This window comes from Dromiciops gliroides, chromosome 3 (assembly GCF_019393635.1).
Source record: "Dromiciops gliroides isolate mDroGli1 chromosome 3, mDroGli1.pri, whole genome shotgun sequence".
Classification (NCBI taxonomy): domain Eukaryota; kingdom Metazoa; phylum Chordata; class Mammalia; order Microbiotheria; family Microbiotheriidae; genus Dromiciops; species Dromiciops gliroides.
Genome location: NC_057863.1, coordinates 647763638 through 647787833, shown reverse-complemented (window position 1 = coordinate 647787833; position 24196 = coordinate 647763638). Strand labels below are relative to the sequence as shown.

Genomic DNA, 24196 nt, shown 5'->3' with positions numbered 1-24196 from the left:
GGCTCCGACTCAGGCTCGGCTCTGCTGCGGCCCGCGGGGAGCCTGCCTGGCTCAGAGCGCGCCGCGCCCTCGGTCCCGGGCCCCGGGCCCCTGCCATGCGGAGGAACGGCCGTACGACCCGCTCGGCCCCCAACGCCCCTGCAGCGGCCGCCTCTGCTCTGGCCGCCATGGGTGAGAGCCCCTCGTCGCCGACAGTGGGACGGAGATCGGGAGGGGTAGAAGTGGGGGCAGGGAGAAAAAAGGGGACGGGGATCGGAAGCGTCAGGAAGGGGCAGAAGTGGGGGGCTGAGAGAGTAGTGGGGGACGGAGATCGGGAGCGCCAGGGGAGGGGGCAGAGAAGGTAAGGAGAAACGGAGATCGAGAGGGGGCAGAAGTGGGAGGGGCGGGGAGGGAGAGGGGGTACCCCAAGGAGACAGAGATGGGGAGGAGGGAGCAGGGCAAGCAAGAGACAGTGGGGAAGCAGGTGAGAGAAAAAGGAACCCTTCAGGAGGACAGAGAAGCTCAGAAGTAGAAAAACAGAGGAGGAAAAGGGGGGGACTCCCCAGGTGAGACGGAGATGGAGGTCAGGGTAGAGGATCTGGGAAGGAAAAGGGGACCTCACCCCAATGAAGACAGAGATGAGGAAGGGGAGAACAGAAGGGAAAGGGTCAGAGTAATAGGCAGAAGTAGGGGAGCTCAGAAGGGAAAGGGATCCCCTCCCCCAGGCCGGAGATGGGAAGAGTCAGGGTAAGGAGACCTCTTGTAGGGCAGAGCTGGGGAGAGGAGCTGAGAGAGGAAGAAAAGGGGGGCCCTCCCCCAGGACAGAAGAGATAAGGGGAGGGGGACCCTGAGACAATGAGGGGGGATGGAAGGGAAAGGGAATCCCCCCCCAAGTAGAAGGACGAAGATCCTGGGGAATAGGGGGGAGGAGGGACGGGTGCTATACCCCCCTCTGAGAGAGTAAGGCTAGCCCAGGATCTTCCATGATTCTGCTCCTTCCTAGGACCCACTGATCTCCCAGCCTTGACTCTGCCCACTCGGACCACAGGTGGGTAAAACTGGGTTCTACCCCACCCCCACCCCATCTTGGGCCCTTCTCCTGCACTTAGCAGTGCCTGGTACACAGTGGGTGCTTAATAAATGCTCACTGACTGTCAGACTCCAGGAGCACTACTTTGGACCTCAGTTTCCTTATTTGTAAAATGATCTCTCACTTCTCTGGCTCTGACATATTCCCAGAGTTAGAGCCTCGAAGTGCTGGAAGGGTCTTTAGAGGCAGATTAATCATTTTCATACATAAGGAGACTCAGACCCAAGAGGGTCACACAGTTTAGTTACTGACCTGGGAATTGGACCCCGACCCTCTGAGTCTCCCAAAGTCCTACAGATAATTTAGTGACTGACCTGGGATTTGAACTCAGACCCTCTGACTGGGATCCAAGCCTTTTCCCCTGTACTGTAACCTGCCCCCTTTTGCCTCTGATATCCTGTGCTCTAAGGACCCTTCCCCTACTAGCTTTCCTCCTCTGTAATTCTAAGCTCTGTCCCAGCTCTGACATTTCATGTTCTAAGTTCCCTCCCAGCCCCAACCTTCTGAAGTTTCATTTTTTATTGCAGCACAGTGAATTTACCTTCTCAGTCTTTCTGATTGGAAGGGAAAGACAGTTCCCTGGCCTCAAGCTGGGTGGGGGAGGGGAAAGGTCACTGAAGAACCAGGAAGTGCTGTGGCCCTGAGCAGGTACCTGTAGGTAGCCCCTGGGCCAGCTGGGAGGTGGAGGAGAAAGGACTGGGATTCCCCTTTGGTGCTCCTGCCCTGCCCAAAGTCCCTTCTGTGGGGAGGGAGCAGCCGGGCCTGAGATGGAGAACTGGGTTACCATTCAGCCTCTCCCTCTCCAGGGCTAAGGATCATGGGGCCTGGGCTACATGGAGGCCAAAGAGTCTGCCAACTCTTAACATCCTCTATATTATTTTGACTCCCAGCCTCTCCTGGGCTTGGGAAGAGGCTGGGACCAGGAATAATAGGGTCTTAAGTATCAGGATGAGAACTCTGGTCTCTCCCCCTCAGGCTCCAGGCCTCTCTTCCTCCTCCTGTATCCCTCCATTCTGCTTTCTTTTTCTCCCCTTCTATCTCTCTCTATGATCTGGCTCATTCCCCTGTGCGGTCCAGGGAACCTTGGGGAGCTAGGAGAGTTCCCAGAGCAGGGGAGGCACAGTGTCCATGCATAGGTGCAGCCCCACAGGCAGAGATACCTGGGGAGAGAGGAAGAAGACAAGAGGAAACCAAGGACTGGGGAAGTCTGGGAGAACAGAGGCAGGGGAGGGGGGCTAGGAGGAACAGAGGTCCCTGAGGGTCTCTTTAGAGACTCTTAGACCCAGGGCTTTGCCAACTGGGGATAGGGGCAATGGAATTTGAGGACTGATCCATGTTTCCCAAAATGATGACAGTGGCCCAAGCCTTGGATGTTAGGAGATGTGAGGCTTGCTGCTGTCATGATCTGTCGCCTTAGATAAATCCTTCCCCCCAGCTTGGGCCTCAGTTTCTTCAATTGTCAAATGAGGGAATTGAATGAGCTAGTCTCTAAAGTCGTTGTATGACCATGACACCTTGGACTGGGCTCCAGTTTCCCACTCTGAGGCTGAGGACCTCAGTTCAAATCCCACCTCCGCACTTACTACCTGTGTGACCTTGAGCAAGTCATTTTACTGCTTTGGGCATCCATATCTTCCCTTTTAAATGGGCTGGAAGATGCCTGTGGTGTGAATGGGGGGCAGAGGAACAGAGAATGGGAGGAGGGAGGGTCTGGGGTAAAGATGATGGCACTACAATGGGGGAGGGGGATGAGGAGGGCCAGGAATGGCCAGGGCCACAGAGCCGAACAGGCTTGGGACTCCAAGATCACTTACCAGCTGGGTCACAGGCACCCTGGGAATCCGCCTCCTTGTCTCTAAAAGGGCACCCTCCCAGGGCTGTTCTTGGGGTAACGTCCACGAGGCACTTTGCCCAACTTAGCCAAGTTGTTTTTATGGGCCTCGGCTCCCCCACCCATAGAGTGAGGTGGGTCCTTCTAACTTGACCATCGTGTTGTCTGTGGGGAGGTCCCGGGGGCTGGCAAGCAGCTCCTAGTGATCCCAGGACTCTGATCTCTTTCTCTTTCTCTCCTCTCTCTTTCCCCTACAGATGAGTTGGGTAAGTGTGTGTGTGTGGGGGGGGCCAGGGGAGGATCGGTGGGGACCCCTGGGAGGAGTAGGCAATGACCTCGGAGAAACACAGGAAAAGAAGGGCTCTTAGGGAGAGGGTTGTGCCCTCCTTGAGGAAATATTGAGGGAGAGAGAATGGAGAAGACCCTCCGGGGGCCGGGGGAGAAGGTGACCTGGGCTTCCAGAGGTGGCTGACTGATTTTGCACTGTTACCTGACCCCAGACATCATTGATGAATACATCAAAGAGAATGGCTTCCGTCTGGAGTGGGCCTCTTCTGGGGAGGGAGGCCTCCGGCTGGTCCCTCGGGCCCCAGCCTCCCTGAGCACTGTGACCCTGGGGTGCCCACCTCCCCCACCCCCACTCCCCCCAGCCTGGCCCGGCCCCCGGCCCCACCTGGTCATCACAGAGCAGCCCAAGCAGCGGGGGATGCGCTTCCGCTATGAGTGCGAGGGCCGCTCTGCAGGGAGCATCCTTGGAGAAAGCAGCACAGAGGCCAGCAAGACCCTGCCGGCTATCGAGGTGGGTGCCGGGGGAGCCTCGGTGGCGGGAGCTGGCACACACACAGTGGGTGGCAAAGCCCTTCACCATCACACGCTGCCCCACAGCTCCGGGACTGCACAGGCATCCGGGAGGTGGAGGTCACGGCCTGCCTGGTATGGAAGGACTGGCCCCACCGAGTTCACCCCCATGGCCTCGTGGGCAAGGACTGTGCCGACGGCGTCTGCCGGGTCCGGCTGCGGCCTCACATCAGCCCCCGACACAGGTACCTGATGTGCCCCATGCCAGATACTGATTCCCGCTAAGCCTTACAAGATGAAAATCCCGTGTGCCATAGAATTCAAGGCGCTTAGCGGGACTGGACCTAGCTGGGGGCAAACAGAGCTTTGACCCAGGTGCTAATGTGTGTGTTGGGGGTGGGCACTGCTTCCTTTCAGGGAGAGTACACTCCATAGCATCACATTGTGGGCTGGAAGTGGCCTAAGAGATCCAGCCTCCTCATTTTAAAGAGGAGACTAGAGTAGACTAGTTACAGTCTAAGGTGGCTTTTGATCCTGCTCTTCTTGTCTTGAAGAGTCCGTGCTTTCTCCCTGAGGTGACTGCCAGAGATAAAGGGTCCAGCTGAGGGGCAGGCCCCTCTGCCCTCTGTGCCTGGCCCCTTACTTCCCCCAGCCTGTGTCCTGTGCCACTGGGCCTGTGACTCAACTCATGTCAGCCCCCATCCTCCCTGGTCATGGCTTTGGCACTTAGAAACAGTGACATCGCTGTGTCATTAAATATTATCATCAGATTCCCACTGCTGGAGAGGACGCATCCATCAATTCCACTAAGGCTCTGGCTTCCCTAACCAATACAGCCCTCCTCTCTAGGGGTTGTCTTTCCCATTAGAATGTAAGCTTCCTGAAGGCAGGACTCTTGCTTTTCTCCATTTGTTTATTCTGGCCTTAATCACTCAACTACAAATAATTAAGAAAAGTCTTATGCCTGGGCAGCTAGGTGGCGCAGTGGATAAAGCACCAGCCCTGGATTCAGGAGGATCTGAGTTCAAATCCGGCCTCAGACACTGGACATTTAACTACCTATATGACCCTGGGCAAGTCACTTAACCCTCATTGCCCTGCCCAAAAAAAAAAAAAAAATCTTATGCCAGCCACATAGTAAGCACACAATAGGTATCTTTATTCATTTGTTCATTCATTCATTCATTCATTCATTCATTCATTGTTAAAATCCTTTAGAACTTGAGACCCCGACCCCTCCCATGCTATGATACTCTGGGATCTGAGACTGCTTCTCAGCCCAAGGATGGGAAGGCCTGAGGGTCCCGTCCCGGGTTCAAAGCAGAATATCCGAGGTAGAAGAACCCCTTACCCCCTTCCCATTTCATTTGATACCCAGAGAAGGGAAGGATCTAGCTCACAGATATTTAGTGGACAGGCCCCAGATTCTCAAATTCGGGGCTGTAAAGAATCTTGACCCCAGTTACCCTTGGTCCCATCCCTAATTCCGATTCCACTATGGGTCCCTGGTACTTGGCATCTGACATCTCAGTGTCCCCTTTGAAGGCAAGAGAGAAGAGAAGGTACCCTCCTATGCAAAGGGACAAGGAAAAGTTGGGGGCCACTCCCCCAGGAAATATGGAGGAACGGGGCGAGGGGCAAGAGGAGCAAGAGGGGAGATAGTGACTTCTCTCTCTGTTCTGTAACTTCTGCACCCCCTCCTCACGAAAATGGAGTTTCAACAACTTAGGGATTCAGTGTGTCCGCAAGCGGGAGATTGAAGCTGCCATTGAAAGGAAAATTCAACTCGGAATCGACCCGTACAATGGTGAGGGGGCCCTTCCTGACCCCCCAACCCCTGGCTCCCTGCCTCCAGGTGTCTTTCCTTCTGCCCTCCCTCTCTCATCCAGTTCTCCCAGTCAGGGAATTGGGGCTGGGGGCACAGTGATCTCCTCTTCATGACTTTTTTCTCTTGGTTTCCTGTACCCCAGCTGGTTCCCTTAAGAACCATCAGGAAGTGGACATGAATGTTGTAAGGATCTGTTTCCTGGCCTCCTACCGAGATGCCCAGGGCCAGCTCAGGAGGCTGGAACCCGTGCTCTCTGACCCCGTTTATGACAAGAGTGAGTGAAGCCCTTTATGGAGTGGGGAGAGGGTTGTTCATGGAAGGCCTTGATCCAGGAAGTTGGAACTGTGAAGAGCCTTAGAACAGGGCATGTCAGGGCTGGGAAGGGCCTTAGAACAGGGAACTTCAGAGCTGGGAGGAATCTCGGTGACTGATTTTATAGCAAAGCAAAGCGGGGGTTAATAGGTCCAGGGAGATTGTCTTGCCCAATGTAAGACACCTAGTTCTGAGGCCTCTGGGTGGCTCACATTTTATGCAGGGCCTGAAGTCAGGAGGACCCAAGTTCAAATCTGGCCTCAGACACTTACCAGCCATGTGACCCTGGGCAAGTCACTTGACTGCACTGTGCCTCAGTTTCCTCAACTGTAAAAAGGGATAATAATAGCACCTATATCCCAACGTGGTTTGAGGAGCAAATGAGATATTTGGAAAGTGTTTTGTTAACCTGAAGATGGTATATAAATGCTAGCTATTATTAATTAAATAGAATTGGTAGTCTAAACCTTAAATTCTCTCAGAGGAAACGGCCCAGGCCTCTCTTCCTCTTCCTCTTCCTCTTCTTGGATAGAGGCTCAGTCACTGAATTCATTGACTGTGTCTCTCCTTTTTCCTCCTTCCAGAGTCAACAAACACATCAGAGCTTAGAATCTGCCGAATCAACAAGGAGAGTGGCCCCTGCACAGGAGGAGAGGAATTATACCTGCTATGTGACAAGGTGCAGAAAGGTGAGGGGGCGGGCATCCGTCACCACAATGGGAATCGTGAGTGGAGGTGGGACTGACAGCACAGCACTCAGGGCCAGAGGTGGCCCAGGAGCAGCTGTAGAAGGACAGGGTTGGAAGAAACACAAAATGCTAGAATTGGAAGGGTCTTCAGACACACAAAGTTCTAGAGTGGTAAGGAAACTTAAACTCATAGAATTCTGAAGTGAGAAAGGAACCTTAGAATCAAAGAAGGGACCTGAGACTCATGGAATTCTAGAGTTGGAAGGGACCTTAGACTTATAGAATTCTGGAAGTTGAAGGGGTTTTAGACTCACGGAATTCTAGAGTGGGAAGGGACTTTAGACTCAGAATTCTAGAGTGGGAAGGAACCTTAGAAGCAAAGAATTCTAGAGTGGGAAGAGACCTTAGACTCACAGAATTCTAGACTTGGAAGGGACCTTAAACTCATACTAGAATACTAGAGTAGGAAGGGACCTTAGAATTCTGGAATTTGAAGGGTCTTTAGACTCACAGAATTCTAGAGTGGGAAGGAACCTTAGAATCGAAGAAGTCTAGTGTGGGAAGGGACCTTAGACCCATAGAATTCTGGAGTGGAAAGGGACCTGAGACTCATGGAATTCTAGAGTGGGAAGGGACCTTAGACTTATAGAATTCTGGAAGTTGAAAGGTTTTTAGACTCACAGAATTCTAGAATGGGAAGGGACTTTAGACTCAGAATTCTAGAGTGGAAAGGAACCTTAGAAGCAAAGAATTCTAGAGTGGGAAGAGACCTTAGACTTATAGAATTCTGGAAGTTGAAAGGTTTTTAGACTCACAGAATTCTAGAGTGAGGAGGGACTTTAGACTCAAAATTCTAGAGTAAGAAGGGACCTTAAGTTCATAGAATTCTAGAGTGGGAAGGAACCTTAGAATCAAGGAATTCTAGAGTTGAGGGCATCTAGGTGGCAGACCTGGGGTCAGGAATACTCATCTCCCTGAGTTCCAATCTGACCTTACTAGCTTGTTTGCCTCCATTTCCGCATCTGTGAAATGAGCTAGAAAAGGAAGGGGCAAAGCACTTCAGTATCTTTGCCAAGAAAACTCCAGATGGGGTCATAAAGAGTCACACAGCTGAAATATGACTGTACTAGAGTTGGGAGGGACCTGAGACTTATGGAATTCTAGAATTGCAAAGGATCTTGGACTCAGAACCGCAGAGTTGGAAAGATTTTTGGCTCATTGAATTCTAGATATGGGAGGGACCTTAGAATCATGGAATTTTAAAGAAGGAAGGGAATGCTAGCGTGGGAAGAGCCCTTTGACAGTTCTAGAGTGGAGAGGAACCTTAGAGGACATCTAGTCCAACTTCCTCATTTTTTGAGTTGGAGAAACTGAGGCTGAGCAGGGGGTAAATTGTCCAAAGCCACATCCTTGAGTCCGTGGCAAAGCCAGAGCAAGGAGCAGAGCTGGACATATAGTGAGTTTGATGGGGGGGGGGGGGGCCTAGGTGCGGGAGCAAGGACCGGAGGGTGGTCCAACTAGCTAGAGTAAGATGGGAAGGCTCTGGGGGAGGAGGAGGGCTGCTCTTGGCCCTTCCTCTCCATCACTTTCCCTCCTTCCCCTGCAGAGGACATCTCCGTGGTGTTCAGCACAGACTCCTGGGAAGGCCGGGCTGACTTCTCCCAGGCTGATGTGCACAGGCAGATCGCCATAGTGTTCAAAACTCCGCCTTATGAGGACTTGTCCATCCCTGAGCCAGTTACTGTCAATGTATACTTACAGCGACTTACGGACGGGGTGTGCAGTGAGCCCCTGCCCTTCACATATCTGCCCCTTGACCACGGTAACTCCATCCCCATCCTCCAGCTGCTCCCTACCCTCTCCACCTGCCTCCCTCCTTCCTCCCTTGGCCCCCAACCTGGAGACCCACTGAGGTTTCTGGAATCTCAAAGGTTGTTACCAAAACCCTCCCCACTCCCCAGCTCCTACCCCCAGTAAAAATCCCCTCTAGAGACAGCTAAGTGGCAAAGTGGATAGAGCACCAGCCTTGGAGTCAGGAGGACCTGAGTTCAAATCTGACCTCAGACACTTGACATTTATGAGCTATGTGACCCTGGGTAATTCACTTAACTCCAATTGCCTTGCCAAGAAAAAAAAGAAAGAAAAAAGAAAATGGCAAATCCCCTCTATCAAATCACCAACAAATGCTCATCAAGCCTCTATTTGGAACCTTTCAGTGAGGGGGAGCTCACTCCTTCCTCAGGCAGCCCATCCTTTCCCCCATGAGCGAGTTCTGATTATTTAGAGACTTACTAAGTACCAGCTTGTGCCCAGGGCACAGTACTTGGCCCTGGGTCTCTGCAAGGTCTAGATACAGGGCGTTGCCTAGAACACGGGAACAATGGGCGATCTACAGCCAGCCCTGCCCACCTTCCTAGCTCCAAGACCAGCTCACCATCTCCCAGGTCACACATCCTCTGACTCTACAATGAGTGGAAATCTGTCTTCTGGGAACTTCCCTCTCCCGGGCTCCGAGGTTCTCCCTTCTGGGGCCACAGAGAACAAAACTAATTCCCCTTCTGCATGCCAGGATGACACTTCAAAGAGACAAGGAGGCAGGCTGTATCTCCCCTTCCTCCCCTGCCCTTCTCCCAGCTAATGACCCACAGTTCCTCAGCCCATCCCTATGTGTCTCGTGATCTGCAACCCCTTCCCCCTTCCAGTTGCCCTCAGCCTGGAAGCCAAGCTTCAGCCTGTGGCAGAACCTCGGAACGTTTAAGGTTGACGTGACCCCAGAACAGCCCTCTGCACCAGCCTTCCTGTCAAGTGCCCATAGCCTGTCTGTGAAGACCTCCAGGGAAGGGCAAACCCTCCCATGCTGGGACAGCTCCAACCGAATAGAAGTTTCCCCCTACACAATACCCAGCCCTTTACACCTTCCACCTGCTGTTCCAGTTCTGCCCCCTGGGGTCAAGCAGAGCAAGGCTTATCTTTCTTCCATGTGATAACCCCTCATGTAACTGAAGGGAGCTGTTATGGCTCCGATTTCCCAGGCTTTTTTTTTTTTTTTTTGGTGAGGCAATTGGGGTTAAGTGACTTGCCCAGGGTCACACAGCTAGTAAGTGTCAAGTGTCTGAGGCCGAATTTGAACTCAGGTCCTCCTGAATCCTGAGCCCCAGTGCTTTACCCACTGAGCCACCTACCTGTCCCCCAGTCTTCTTCAGACTAAGCCACCCTACTTCTTTCCTCCAATTCTCAGAGAGATCCCTTTCTTTCAGGGGTCCCTTACAATTCTCAGATTCTGTGATTTTCTGCTGCCCAATCCTGGCATTGTCCTCATCTTGGGTGCCCAGAACTCCCAGGCAGGGCCTAATCAGGAGAGACATCCCTGATAGCATTGTCCCCCTTCCTTCTTTCTGAACATCATTCTTTGATTCCTTTGGTTTACCATCACATGCATTTCTGGGGGGCTGCCAGGTTGAACCCAGCCGCAGCCCAGAATCCCACCCCTAGCCCTACAGTTCCTAGCCTTCTCTTTTCCTCCCACAGACAGCTATGGTGTGGACAAGAAGAGAAAACGAGGGATGCCAGATGTCCTGGGAGAGCTGAGCAGCTCAGGTGGGGAGTCCAGAGTCCATGTCTTCTCTGCCTTGGCCCCTTCCCTCCCTCCATATTCCTGCCCATTCCCCCCAGCAAAAAAAGCCATCCTTTGCCCCCTGAGAGGGGGTGGTCATCCTGGGCCCAGAGGTTATGGAAACCACATTCTAATCCCAACTCTGTCACTTAGATCGATGGGTGACCCTGGGCAACCTTCAGCCTGGAACCTTCCAGTGATGGGAAGCTCAGTCCCTCCTAAGTCAACCTGTCCCATCTTGAAGCAGTTATGATTGCTAGGAAGTTCATTTCCCCTCAACAGACACTAAAACCCAGCTTGTGTGCAGAGCACAGTGCTTGGTTCCTCTTTGAGCCTCAGTTTCTTCCTTTGTCAAGTGGAATCGGAGGATTCAAGAATTTAGAATAAACGATCTCAGACCAAATCTAATCCACCAGCTTCATTTTCCACACAAGGGATTTTGGAGCCCAGGGGGAAAGCTTCTTGCCCAAGGTTCCCTAGCTAATAAGCAGTGGGGCTGCAATTTGAATCCAGGTCTCCTGGGGCTAGTCGTGCTTTTGCTGCCTACCTCCTGGGATGGTTGGGAGGAAGGTGCCTTCTGGGTCTTAAAGGGCCAGAGAACTGGAAGTTCGGTGTTTAGCAGCAAAAATGTTGACAGGCCTCAGTTTCCTTCTCTGTCAGATGGGATGAATTATGTGTGGGGATGATGGGAGGAAAAGTACCCAGGAAATAGGAAGTGCTGCTGCTGCTGCTGCTGCTGGGGTGATGAAGAAGATAATAATGATGCTCATGGTTGTTATGGGTGATGGCAATGCTGATTCTTCCCACAGACCCCCATGGCATTGAGAGCAAACGTCGAAAAAAGAAGCTGGGCTATTTGGACCATTTCAGCCCCACGTCAAGTGCTGGTGAGTCTGAGGGATGGAGGGGGAAGGGGACACTGGACATCTAGAGCCCTTGGCCCCTCCAGGGTGAGGCTGGGGCTAGGGGGACATCCTCCTCTGCCCCTGCCACTCATGACAACCTCCCTTGGGTTTTGCAAAGCACTTTCCGAACTTCACCTTTCTCAGGCTTATCAGTTCCATTTGACAGAGGAGGAAATTGAGGCAGAGAGAGGGAAGAGACTAGCCCCCTGTTCCAGCTTAGGCTCATTTACATCCCAGCAACTCGCAGTCCCAGACTAACTGAGACAATGACTACCTTCAGTTCAGTAGCAGAATGCAAAATAAGCCCACCGATTTTAATAGCATTTCCAAGGTAACAGGAGGCATCAATGTCATGATAGCAAGCATTTATTAAGTGCTTACTATGTACAGAGAACCATGCCAAGGGCTGGGGAGACAAGGAAAAAGCAAAAACATAATCCCTACCCCTTAAGGAGCTTACATTTGAAAGAGAGGAGTATAAACTGGGTACATACAAGATATATGGAATAGATAGAAGGTTATCTCAGAGGAGAAGGCAGCTCTGCCGAAGGAAGAGCCATTCAAAATAACTACAAAATGCAACAAATCTACCAAAGAATATTCAACCCCTGTACAGGTATATTTACAGAATGCTATTTAAAGAAACAGAGGGCAACTTAAATAACTGGAGGGGTGTTCGGTGTCCATGGTTAGGACATATCAATATGATAAAAATGTTGATACAACATAAATTAATTTACAGGTTTAGTGCTATGCTAATATGCTAATCAAACCACCAAGAGGATATCTTACAGAGCTAGACAAAGTCTTTTTTTTTTTTAATTTTTGCAGGGCACTTGCCCAGGGTCACCTTGCCTTCGGTCACACAGCTAGTTAAGTGTCAAGTGTCTGAGGCTGGATTTGAACTCAGGTACTCCTGAATCCAAGGCCAGTGCTTTATCCACTGCACCACCTAGCTGCCCCCTAGACAAAGTCTTAACAAGATTCATTTGGAGGAACAAAAGAACTAGAACCAAACAATCAGCAAACATTTGTCAAGGGTCTGTCATGTGCCAGGTGATAGGGATACATGTATGATAAGTGAGTCAGTCCCTAATCAAAAGGAGCTTCATTCTAATGGGGGACCTATATTAACACATGCAAAAATTGTAAAGGACATAAATACAAGCCATGCAAAGTATGTAAAGAATCTTGGGAGGGAGGGCACTATCAGGTAGGGGCATCACAAAAGGCTTCATATCAAGGATATCAAAGACTTCCCAACTTCTTATTCCATCTCTCCCTCTCCCTCTTCTTTCCCAGTAATTATTTTGTTGTTATTGTTTTTGGGGGGAGGAGGTTAATTTAATCATTTTATGAATAAGGCCAACAGGTTATTATTTGGTCTCTCTTAGACCAAAGACAGTCATGGCGGCAGGGCTCACAGTTTATATATCCTTAGAAACAGTAGGTGGTCAATCTTCCCAATAATTATTGAGGATGAGTGTGTATGTGTATTTATATGTACAGGCACCACCTTTGGTCCAGATCTGTGACTTCATTGAGGTCCGGAACTCCTAGTATGGAAGAACCCTCTGTCCCATTGGGAAGGAGTCACTGTTAAGAAATTTAGGGTTTTAGGGGCAGCCAGGTGGCTCAGTGGATAGAGCACCAGCCCTGGATTCAGGAGGACCTGAGTTCAAATCCAGCCTCAGACACTTCACACACCCTGGGCAAGTCACTTAACCCTCATTGCCTTGCCAAAAAAAAAAAAAAGAAGAAGAAGAAGAAATTTAGGATTTTAGAGGGAGGAGTTAAGTGACTTGCCCAGGGTCACACAGCACTTGAACCCAGGCCATCCTGACTCTGAGGCCCTCAATCTCAAAAAAAAAAAATGGGGGCTGTTAAAACTGAGGGTAGTGGGCTTTGTGTCTGACCTGTCTGGTGTAGAGGACTGAGATATAGTTACTGAGAGTCCGCCACAGTTTCAGGTCCCATCTGATACTTCAAGGTTGTGTGGGGGTGGCTAGATGGTGCCACAGTAGATAGAGCACTGGCCCTGGAGTCAGGAGGGCCTGAGTTCAAATCCAACCTCAGACAACTTGTGAGCTGTGTGATCCTGGGCAAATCACTTAACCCCAATTGCCTCAAAAAAACAACAACAACAACAAACCAAACCCAAAAAGTGAAAACAGAAGAGCACTATAATCCTCTAAGCAGTGTCAGTGATTCTAAAGCTCAGAAGGGACTGGGGCTTAGCAAGGAAAACTAAGGAAGGGGAAGGGAAGGGAATAAGCCTTATATAGCACCTACTATGTGCCAGGTACTGTGCTAAGGGTTTCACAAACATCTCATTTGTTGCAAGGTAGGTGCTGTTATAATATACCCCATTTTACAATTGAGGAAAGTGAGGCAGAGGGGAAGTGACTGGTCTGGAGCACACAGATTGTAAGTGTCTGAGACTGGTTTCAAACTCAGGTTTCTCTGACTCTCAGCTCTATCCACTGGACCACCTAGCTGCTCTCAGTATCATTTCCACTGATGTTATTGTAGTCATGATGTTTATTATTTTTCTAGTTCTTCTATCTCTACTTTGTATCAGTTTGTGCAACAGGATGACCTGTTCTTGGTGAAGCCAGGCTTGTTCTTTTTTCTTTTTTTTTTTTAAGTGAGGCAATTGGGGTTAAGTGACTTGCCCAGGGTCACACAGCTAGTAAGTGTTGTGTCTGAGGCCGCATTTGAACTCAGGTACTCCTGATTCCAGGGCCAGTGCTCTATCCACTGCGCCACCTAGCTGCCCCCAGGCTTGTTCTTTGCAATCATTGCTTCCTTTTCTAGATGTTCACCCACCATCCCTTTAATATTCTCAGGTTTTTACTGGAATTGAAGTCTAGGTCACTGACCTACGGTTTGCTGGCTCAGTTCGCTTTTTTTTTTTTCTCCCCAGATCTGGGCAACATTTTGTCATTAGTTGTTTTTCGGTACTGTTTCCTGACCCCATTTGGGGTTTTCTTGGCAGACATGCTGGAGTGGTTTGCCATTTCCTTCTCCACCTCATTTTACATATGAGGAAGCTAAGGCAAACAGGGTGGAGTGACTTGCCCAGGGTCACACAGCTAGTAAGTGTCTGAGGCCAGATTTGAACTAAGGAGGATGAGTCTTCCTGACTCCAGGCCCAGAGCTCTGTGCACTATGGCGCCCCTTAGCTGCCCTCTGGGCAGTATTTCTCCTCCAGTTCTATGGTACCTCTCCCATTCTCCATCTGTGATTTTTCAGTAGCCACTGACAGTGCAGCTGCATCAGTCCTGTTGGACAGCTCCCTCTTTTCCTCCTGTCAGAATCATTCCCTTTTGTGTTTTCAGAATTTCATTCTTGAGTCTTTCCCATTCCTCCTAAGTTTAATTCTGCCATGGTATTCTAGCACAGGGAAACCTAATTCTCCTTTCTCTGAACCCTTTGAAATCTATTCAGCAAAACCCAAGGTGTATGTCATGTAATGCTGAGCTCTCTCAGCTATTCTATCACTGATTCTTTTTTTGGGGGGGAGGGGGCAGGGCAGTGAGGGTTAAGTTACTTGCCCAGGGTCACACAGCTAGTAAGTGTCAAGTGTTTGAGGCCGGATTTGAACTCAGGTCCTCCTGAATCCAGGGCCTGTGCTTTATCCACTGTGCCACCTAGCTGCCCCCTGTCACTAATTCTTCTTCTTTTTTTTTTTGTCACTAATTCTTTTTTTTTTTTAAGTGAGGCCAGTGCTCTATCCACTGCGCCACCTAGCTGCCCCCATTTTCACTAATTCTTAAATGGAGTCATCCCTTCTTATGTTAGAATGGTAACTAGGGTGGGGTGGCTGGTGCTTTGCCTCAAAGGTTGTGCAATTTAGGGGGCACTGACCATCTTTGAAGCAAATTAAATTAACACCTGGTTAGCTCTTCAATTAAAATTAGAAACTTGAGGGTGGAGTGCTCCCTTCTCCTTCTGGAGTCCCTACTGTCTTGCATGGGCAGATCCTTCCTAATTAGTCTCACTGTTTCCCTCCTTGCTCCAGCCCCAGCCACCCAACTGGGCTCCCTGAATCCTTGGGGGCCTTGAGTTTACATTTCTTTTTTTTTTTAATTTAATTTAAATTTTTCTCAATTACATGTAAAGATATTTTTTGAGTTCCAAATTTTTCTCCTACCCTTCCTTCCTTCCCCCCCGCAAAGCCAGCAAACAATTTGATATAGGTTATGCACTACAATCATGTTAAACATATTTCCACATTAATCAGAACAAAAGGAAAAAAACACAAGAAAGAATAAACAAGAACAATAACAGAAAAGTAACAATAAAAGTGAAAATAGTCTGCTTCAGTCTGCAGTCAGACTCTATCGTTCTTTTTCTGAACACAGAAGGCATTTTCCAACATAAGTCTTTTGGCATTGTCTTGGATCATTGTATTGTTGAGAAGAGTAAAGTCTATCACAATTGATCATCACACAATGCTGTTGATACTGTGTACAATGTTCTCTTGGTTCTGCTCATTTCATTCAGCATCAATCCATGTAAGTCTTTCCAGGTTTTTCTGAAATTCATCCGTTTTATCATTTCTTACAGCACAATAGCATTCCTTTACATTCATAGACCACAACTTGTTCAGCCATTCCCCAACTGATAGGCATCTTCTCAATTTCCATTTCTTTGCCATCACAAAAAGAGCTGCTATAAGTATGAATTGGCATCTTTTCTGCCACCATTTGTCTTGGAAAGTAGTCTGGATCTCATGCAGGGGTCAGGTGACTAGCTGAGGGTGACTCAGCCAGTAGGTGTCAGAGCTAGGGACTCTTGACTTGGAGACAACCTATCTACTTTTCCACACGCTATCTCTCAGGGGAGGAATTTTTCAACCACAGTTTTCTTCAGGGCTTCCAGTACATGTAGAAGGGCAGTAATCCGGCTTCTTGGAAGTAATACCAGTCATTTGATAGGCAATCAGCACCTGTTTGTTTAGCACCAAATAGGATATCAGGTAGATACTTAGTAACTACTTGTCTCTTTGTTTTATACTATGTGGCAGGCACTATAGATACAAATACAACAGTGAATCAACTGTCCTCAAAGAGCTTTCCATCTAAGGGGGAAATAGTATTTACTCAGATACAAAAGTGCAAACCTGATACAAGTTAAATAAAGGGAATGTGGGGGAGGGAGCTCAGGAAAGTCCACATGCCAAGGTGGCAGAGAAAGTAGGGATTCTAGGAAGTAGAGGGAACATTGCAGATGAGGGGGAAGGCACAGAGATAGAAGGTGAGCATCTCTTTCCCTACCTGTGCCCACACCTGGATTGCTTCTTTCTTTCTTTTTGTTTTTTTATTTTGTTGTTGTTGTTGAGTTGGGGGCAGGGTTTCTTTGTTTTTTGAGGGGCAACCAGGGTTAAGTGACTTGCCCAGGGTCACATAGCCAGTAAGTGTCAAGTGTCTGAGGCTGGATTTGAACTCAGGTCCTCCTGACTCCAGGGCTGGTGCTTTATCCACTGCAGTGCCACCTAGTTTCCCCGTATTGCTTCTTTCTGATCTCAGCTAAGATCCCACCTTCTGCAAGAAGCTCTTCCTGGTGCCCCTCAATGCCCATGCCACCTTCCCTCTGCTGATCCTCTCCAGTTTATCCTATCTGCATCGTCTTTGTTCTATGTCTTGTTGGCCCTCTTCTAGGGGAGTCCCTCCAGAAGGGAGAGGGAGCTCTCCATCTTCAGGTGTCCAATTTTCATTAAGGTGCTAATTTCATTTGCTTCAAGAATGGTCAGTGCCCTCTTCATTTCGCAGCCTTTGTGGCCAAGCACCAGACACCCCACCCTGGTTACCAGTCTAACTTGCTACGAAGGGATCACTCCATTTAAGAATCTGTGATAGAGGGACAGCTAGGTGGTGCAGTGGATAAAGCACCCTGGAGGACCTGAGTTCAAATCCAGCCTCAGATACTTGACACTTACTAGCTGTGTGCCCCTGGGCAAGTCATTTAACCCTCATTGCCCCCCCCCAAAGAATTTGTGCTAGAAGAGCAGAGAGGTTTGGAGGGAGTAGTTCTTTTTATGTTGTCTCCCCCCTTTAAGATTATGAGCTTCCTGAGGGCAGGGACCATTCACTGATTAGAACATCTAGTGTGTGAAGTGTCTGAATGTGAAATCAGGTTGGAGAGGAAGGACAGGAGCCATATGAGGAAGTTATCCCTGGAAGTGTTAGCATCCTTTCAGTACTCCAATGGGTCTGTGAATCCCATGACTCTATGGGCAGTCTGACCAACAGACTTGTCCACCATGGGGAATCTGTCCACCCTGAGACAGGGGCTTCTTCTCTTTCTGTTGACTGTGTGTGGGCCCCAATGGAGCCCATGGACCATCATCCCTTGCTCTTTCTTGGTGCCCAACCCACCATTTTTTCTTGTCCTATCTTTCCATCAGCCTCCTTTGTAATGATTCCCACCCCCATCCCCACCCTTGTCCCTCGGGCCCCCTTTTTGTAAAATGTTGTCCTCCGGGTACCCCTCAGCACCATGAGTATTTCTGGCTTCTCAGCTCTGTGCTCTCCCTAGAAGAATGTCAATGCTGTAAAAGATGGGAATTTAGGGCAGCTAGGTGGTGCTGCAGTGGATAAAGCACCGGCCCTGGATTCACGAGGACCTGAGTTCAAATTTGGCATCAGACACTTGACACTTACTAGCTGTGTGACCCTGAGCAAGTCACTTAGCCCTCATTGCCCCGCCAAAAAAAAAAAAAAAGATGGGAATTTATTTCAGGGGGAATCTAGGAGACATCCACCTGCTGTTTCCCCAGAGGGATATAATGCTAATGCTAATACGAATAGCTTATGTTTACTTAGCACTTTAATGTTTGTAAAACACTTTGCAAATATTCTCTCATTTGATCCTCACAACAGCCTTGGGAAGTAGGTGCTCTTATTATCCCCATTTTATAGATGAGGAAACGGACCCAGACAGATATTCAGAGACTTGCTCAGGGTCACACAGAAATAGATTTCCAAAGCTAAATTTGAATTCAGGTCTTCTCCACCCTGGGCCCAATGTGCTCTCCTGCGCCATCTAGCTGCTAGTATTGGTATAGTGATATTGCCCTACTTAATTTGGACAAGTGATGTAGGCTTCGTCAGAGGGCCTTTGAAGTCATTCAACTCCCTCATTTTACAGATGAGGAAACTGAGGCAAAGAGAGGGGAAGGGACTTCCCCAAGGTAGGTAGTAAGTAGCAAAGGTAGGATTTGAACCCAGGTCCTGGCCTCATGCCACTACCTCGTGTCCCCCCCTTCTATGCTGCTTCTTATGGCTATATGGTGTATAAAATATCAAATTTGTCATATATATAATAAATCAATGTGGCATGTATATGATATCTCAATATTATAAGTTTTTGGCATAGATCTCTAATCATCCTTATGAAGAACTTCTGATGTGGGAACTCCCTCTTCCAATGCTGACAGCAATTCACCTGTAGATCTCCACCACAGTGCTGGGGGCATTAAGGGACAGGTGCCTTACCCAGGTCGGGATTTGAACCCACATCTTCTTGACTCTGAGTCCAGCTCCTTATTTAGCTGAATATATAATGTTAATAGTGATAGCTAGTATGTAGAAAGTACTTTTTCAACATATGTTCTCTCATTTGATCTTCACAGCAATCCTATCAGGAAGGTGCTGTTGTTGCTCCCATTTTATAGATGAAGAAACAGAGGTTATAGGACTTGCTCAAAGTCACTTGAATCCTGTCTGAGGCAGGATTCAAATTCATGTCTTCCTGATGCCGGTCCAGACCTTTTGTCACTTTGCCCAGCTGCCCTATAGGCAATATGAGATGGAGCAATGTTGTTTCTATTTAAAATTAATATCATGACATAATCAATTTTTATCTATAATATATGATATAACAAACATACATGATATAATAATGATATATAACATATCGTGATATAATCTATAACATGATGCAGTCAGTATGATTATGATGCGATATAGTGATATATCATATATCGTAATCATAATATAATCAATCCCCATCTCTAACATGATATAATTGACAAGGTTAATATAATGATATATAATAGATTATGATAGATTAAATAGTCATCTACAATATAGTCAATATGATTATGATTTTATATGGTGATGTATATTATAATATTATCATCAACCTATATTATATAATTATGATTTAATATGGCATATATTATGACATAATCCATGATCCTCATCTATAGTAAAATGAACATGATTATGATATAATATATGACATAATCAACAAGATTATGATATGTGATATACAGGTATAGCATATACTATGACACAATTACAATATAATCAATAATTTTCAGCTATATGATATAATCAATGTGATTATGATATAACATATAATGACACATCATATATTATTATATCATCATGGGGGCAGCTAGGTGGTACAGTGGATAAAGCACCAGCCCTGGATTCAGGAGTACCTGAGTTCAAATCTGGCCTCAGACACTTGACACTTACTAGCTGTGTGACCCTGGGCAAGTCACTTAACCCCCATTGCCCAGCAAAAAACAACAACAACAACAACAACAAAATATATCTCTATCTCTATCTCTAGATATAATCATGATACAATCCCTAACCCTCATGTATATGATCAATATGACTATGTATGGTATGATATATCATATATTATTATATAATTGTGATATAATCAGTATCTTCATCTATAATAATATGATACATTCTCTATAATAGTATACTGTATGATGGGGCAGATGATAGGTGTTGCAGTGGATAGAGTGCTGACCCTGGAATCAAGAGGACCTGAGTTCAAATCTCACCTCAAACATTTACTAGCTGTGACCCTGGGCAAGTCACTTAATCCCACTTGCCTCCTATAATGGCTATAGTGATAAGGATACAGAAACACTTTTTTGAGATATATCTTTCAAAAAAAAAATGGGAGTCTCTTTTGGATTTTCACTTTAAAAAACAACTTTTTGAAAACAAAGAGAATAAGTAATGATCCAAACAAAGTAGCCCGGACCCCCTAACAGTCAAGTCAGCAAGCATTGATTAAGAACTTACTACATGAAAAAAAAAAAAAAGGGGCAGCTAGGTGGCGCAGTGGATAGAGCACCGGCCCGGGAGTCAGGAGGACCTGAGTTCAAATCCAGCCTCAGACACTTAACACTTACTAGCTGTGTGACCCTGGGCAAGTCACTTAACCCCCATTGCCTCACTTAAAAAAAAAAAAAGAACTTACTACATGCACTGTGCTAAATGCTAGGGATTATTAGAAAGTTCAGAGCCAGTCCTGCCCTGGGGAAGCTTAGAGTCTTAATGGAGAGTTGCAGAGGAAGGGCCAGCCTGCTTTGGGAGAGGGGATTTCCAGGCTACGAGGAGAAAGCCAAAGGGATCACATTATCTGCTTTTTTGATTCTTCCCTTTGTGGGGAAGGATTTGATACCTTTTCAATGATCTGCTTTTGATCACCTGTGATGTGCTGGGAGGGTTAATTTTGGAATGATCAAGTTTTGGATCATCCCCATGGTGGGGGAGGGGGGCTGGGGGGAGCAGGCTTTGCTGATTTTAAAAAGATTGTTCATTTCTGTCATTCATTGGTGGCTTAGGGAGTTGTCTGGCAGGCTTTGCCTGCTTGCCTTCCCTCAGCTAACTCTCTTTTCTCCCCTGCCCCTCCCCCTTCCTCCCCTGCAGCTCTCCCTTTCCTCCCACCAGCCTCTCTGATGCCTGAGCCAGATTTCTTGCCACCTGTGACACTGCCTGGCCTGGAGCCCCCTGGTGGGCCTGATCCTCTGGATGACTATGGTTTTCCCTATGAGCAGTCTTCACACATCTTCACCATGTTGGACCTGTTCTCTGGGCCTGGTGTGGGGAGCAGCTCAGATGGGGGTGCCCCCCCAGAAGCCCACAGCCCAGAGCTGCTAACCCTGGACTCGTACCCTGCCTCAGGCTACGAGGGCACCGCAAGCCTGGTGGGCAGCAACATGTTTCCCAACCAGTACCGGGAGGGGGCTTTTGGGGGGGGTGGCCTCCTCCCCCCAGGGCCTGAGGCCACATAGCAGTCAGTCCTGGGGTGACCTCCCAGCTCTCCCTAGGGGCTGGCGGCTCCTCCTCTTCTCCCAGACTCTCTAGATGGTGGGGCTCCTATGCCCCACGTTCACTTGGTGGAAACCTCAGGGGAGTCACAAGCTTTGGACATGAGGCTGCCCTCAAGTGGATGTTGTCCCTACCAACAGCCCTAGGTGGCCTTGTTCCACCTCCCACCTGGACTGACCTGGGGTTCCTCACCTCTCCTAAGTCACTTAGTGGTGAAGAAGCTGCCAGAAGCAGGCACGTCCTCTCCAGAAGGGCTCATACCTAGACTGGGGATCTGCTTGGGTTGGACTCACTGCTAGCACAGGCCACCGAGTCCTTCCCCTTGGCCCAGAGCAATGGCCCATTCTTCCCTTAGCACAAGACATCAGCGAGCCACTCTTGTCCCACCTCAGCTGTGTCCTTTGTCTCTCCTGGATCCAGGATGATCGCCCCACTCAGGTCAGGCATTTGAGCCCTCTCCCATTGCCCGGTCAAGTCAACTCAATGTTTTTTAAGTGCCTACTATGTGTAAGACATTGGGTGGTATAAAGCTAGGCCACCCAGCCCTATGCCCTTAGGACAATGCAAGCCCTTTGCACATTAACCCAGGCCCACTGATTTTGTCTAAGGATCTGTCTGCCTGTGCCTAGGCTGCTGAGCCCTCTCTCCTGGGCTCTTTCAAGTGGGTGCACCTCCATCTTTAACCCATTAGTGTAGGCGGATGAAGAGGTCAGGCACCTCATTCCACCTCTTCCCCACTCAAACACCCAGGGAGAGGTAGAGGAGAGCTGCATGGGGGAGGCGGGCTAGGCCTGGACTTTAGGAACAGGGGCTGAACCTCTTGCCTTCCCTCCCTTCCAAATAAAAATGTGTGACTTTGCTTCTGGGCCCTTGGGTTCTCTCTGGGAGGGCAAGCTGTGGCTTCTGTGGAATATGACTAGTAAGTAGCTCATAGTAGTTATAGAGTTTATAGAGTTAGAGCTGTAATCTTCCTTCCCTCCCTCCCTCCTTTCCTTCCTTCATCCTTCCTTTCCCTGCCCTCCCCTGCCCTGCCCTCCCCTGCCCTGCCCTGCCCTCCCCTCCCCTGCCTTGCCCTCCCCTCTCCTCCCCTGCCCTGCCCTCCCCTGTGTAGCTGCTTTTTCATCCCTTCCAGCCCCTCCCGTCCCCTCTCAAACCTTCCTGGAGCACAAAAATCCACCCTCTATCCCCTCCCCTTGTTCAAGCTCCTTTCTTACCTCTTCCAGCATGATCTAATCATTCATTCACTCAGTAGACATTTATTCTCAGAACATGCCAGACACTGGTGCCAAGGTAGGTACAAAGTCAAAAATGAAATCATTCCTCCCTTAAAGAGATTACATTCTATCCAGGGGAAGGAAACAACATGGACAAGGTTAAGTAAATACAAAGTTATTTCTCAGGAAAGGTCCCGGCAGTAGCTGAGATCAGTAAGGACAGGAGGTAGGAACTGACTGGCACAGCAACTGAAAAAACCAAAAGCAAACCCCTAGGTATTCTGGGAGGACTTGAGGAGGAAGGGTATTCTAGGCAAGGGGAACAGCCATTGCAAAAGCAGAGAGATGGGAGATGGCACATTGTTTGAAGTAAGCAGGCCAGTCTGGCCAAACACTATGGATCTTAAATGAGTCTGGAAAGGTAGGCTGAAACCCAGCTGGGAAGCAGAGGAGGTTGTACTTTCTGTTAGATGCCACTGGGAGCAAGGGAGTGTCATGGTCAGATGGGTTTTAGGAATATCAATATGGCAGCTTTGCAGGGGATGGAAGATTGTTGAATCTTATGAAGAAGTTCACTACACGACTTTCTTGAAGAGAGAAACTGGAAATTAAAAGAGGCCTCAAGAGATAGCTAGGTGGCGCAGTGGATAAAACACCGGCCCTGGAGTCAGGAGGACCTGAGTTCAAATGTGATCTCAGACACTTAACACTTACTAGCTGTGTGCCCCTGGGCAAGTCACTTAACCCCAATTGCCTCACCAAAAAAAAAAAAAAAAAAGGCCTCAAGAAAGCTTACTGAAATACCCAACTAAGCAAAGTCATCCCGAAGGACATATAAGGATGCAAATGGAAAGAGAAGATCAAAGCAGAAGAAAAATGGAAAAGATCCATAAAATATCCCTGGTGAAGACAGCAGAGGGAACCAACCCATCTGGACGTTAACATCACAGTGTCAAGTGTCTGAGTCTGGATTTGAACTCCGGTCCTCCTGATTCCAGGGCTGGGGCTTTATCCACTGAGCCACTTAGCTGCCCTCCTCCCTCCCCCCTCGCCATAGAATATCATCTTGGATATGATGCGAGCTACCCATGACCTGTCACTATTGAACAACATTAAAATATCCCATTTCTTCACCTTGATGGTGGTGGCTTGTAGAAGAATAGAGAATTTAGGAAGAATGGAGGGGTTTGTGAAAGGGAGTTTGGTTTGGGGGCATGTTGAATGCGGGATGGATAGATCTGGGAGTCAGCATAGAGATTATGATTAAATCCATGAGAAAGGATCAGATCACCAGAGACAATGTTGAGAGAGAAGAGAAGAGGGTCTAGGGCAGAGTTCTAGGCTGCACCAATGCAGGAGGATAGGACCATGAGGAGAATCCTGCAAAGAAGACTAAGGTGAGAGAACTAGGAGAGAGCAGTGTAATAATTCCATGTGGTCAGTAGTGTCAGATACTGTAGACAAAACAAGAAGGATGAGGGTTGAGAAAAGGTCATCAGATTCAGCAATTTAAAAAAAACATTAGTCATTTCAGAAAGAGCAGTTTCAGTTGAGGGATGAGGCTGGAAGCCAGACTACAAGAGGAGAGGAAGTAAAGGCAAGAATAGGTAACTTTTGGGGCAGCTAGGTGGCGCAGTGAATAAAACCCTGGCCCTGGATTCAGGAGGACCTGAGTTCAAATCCTGCCTCAGACACTTGACATTTACTAGCTATGTGACCCTGGGCAAGTCACTTAACCCTCATTGCCCTGGGGGTATAAAGAAGATAACTTTTTCTTTTCTTGTGTGTGTGTGTGTGTGAGAGAGAGAGAGAGAGAGAGAGAATTGGGGTTAAGTGACTTGCT

The 24196-nt window shown here is 48.3% G+C and overlaps 1 protein-coding gene across 1 annotated transcript; it reads left to right on the top strand.

Annotated features, from left to right (window-relative positions):
- Positions 1-52: 52 nt before the first annotated feature.
- On the top strand, positions 53-22005 carry RELB (RELB proto-oncogene, NF-kB subunit). The gene is made up of 12 exons (XM_043991753.1): positions 53-171; positions 983-1027; positions 3158-3166; positions 3401-3699; positions 3786-3943; positions 5414-5505; positions 5669-5800; positions 6423-6527; positions 8134-8349; positions 10056-10124; positions 10950-11027; positions 20738-22005. The coding sequence occupies exons 1-12, from the start codon at positions 96-98 to the stop codon at positions 21100-21102; spliced, it is 1644 nt and encodes a 547-aa protein (XP_043847688.1). The 5' UTR covers positions 53-95; the 3' UTR covers positions 21103-22005.
- Positions 22006-24196: the final 2191 nt, after the last annotated feature.

Coding starts and splice junctions, on each gene's coding strand:
- RELB (XM_043991753.1), top strand. CDS start 96: ATGCGGAGGAACGGCCGTACGACCCGCTCGGCCCCCAACGCCCCTGCA. Junction 3,944..5,413: donor CACATCAGCCCCCGACACAG/GTACCTGATGTG, acceptor ACGAAAATGGAG/TTTCAACAACTTAGGGATTC. Junction 8,350..10,055: donor ATATCTGCCCCTTGACCACG/GTAACTCCATCC, acceptor TTCCTCCCACAG/ACAGCTATGGTGTGGACAAG.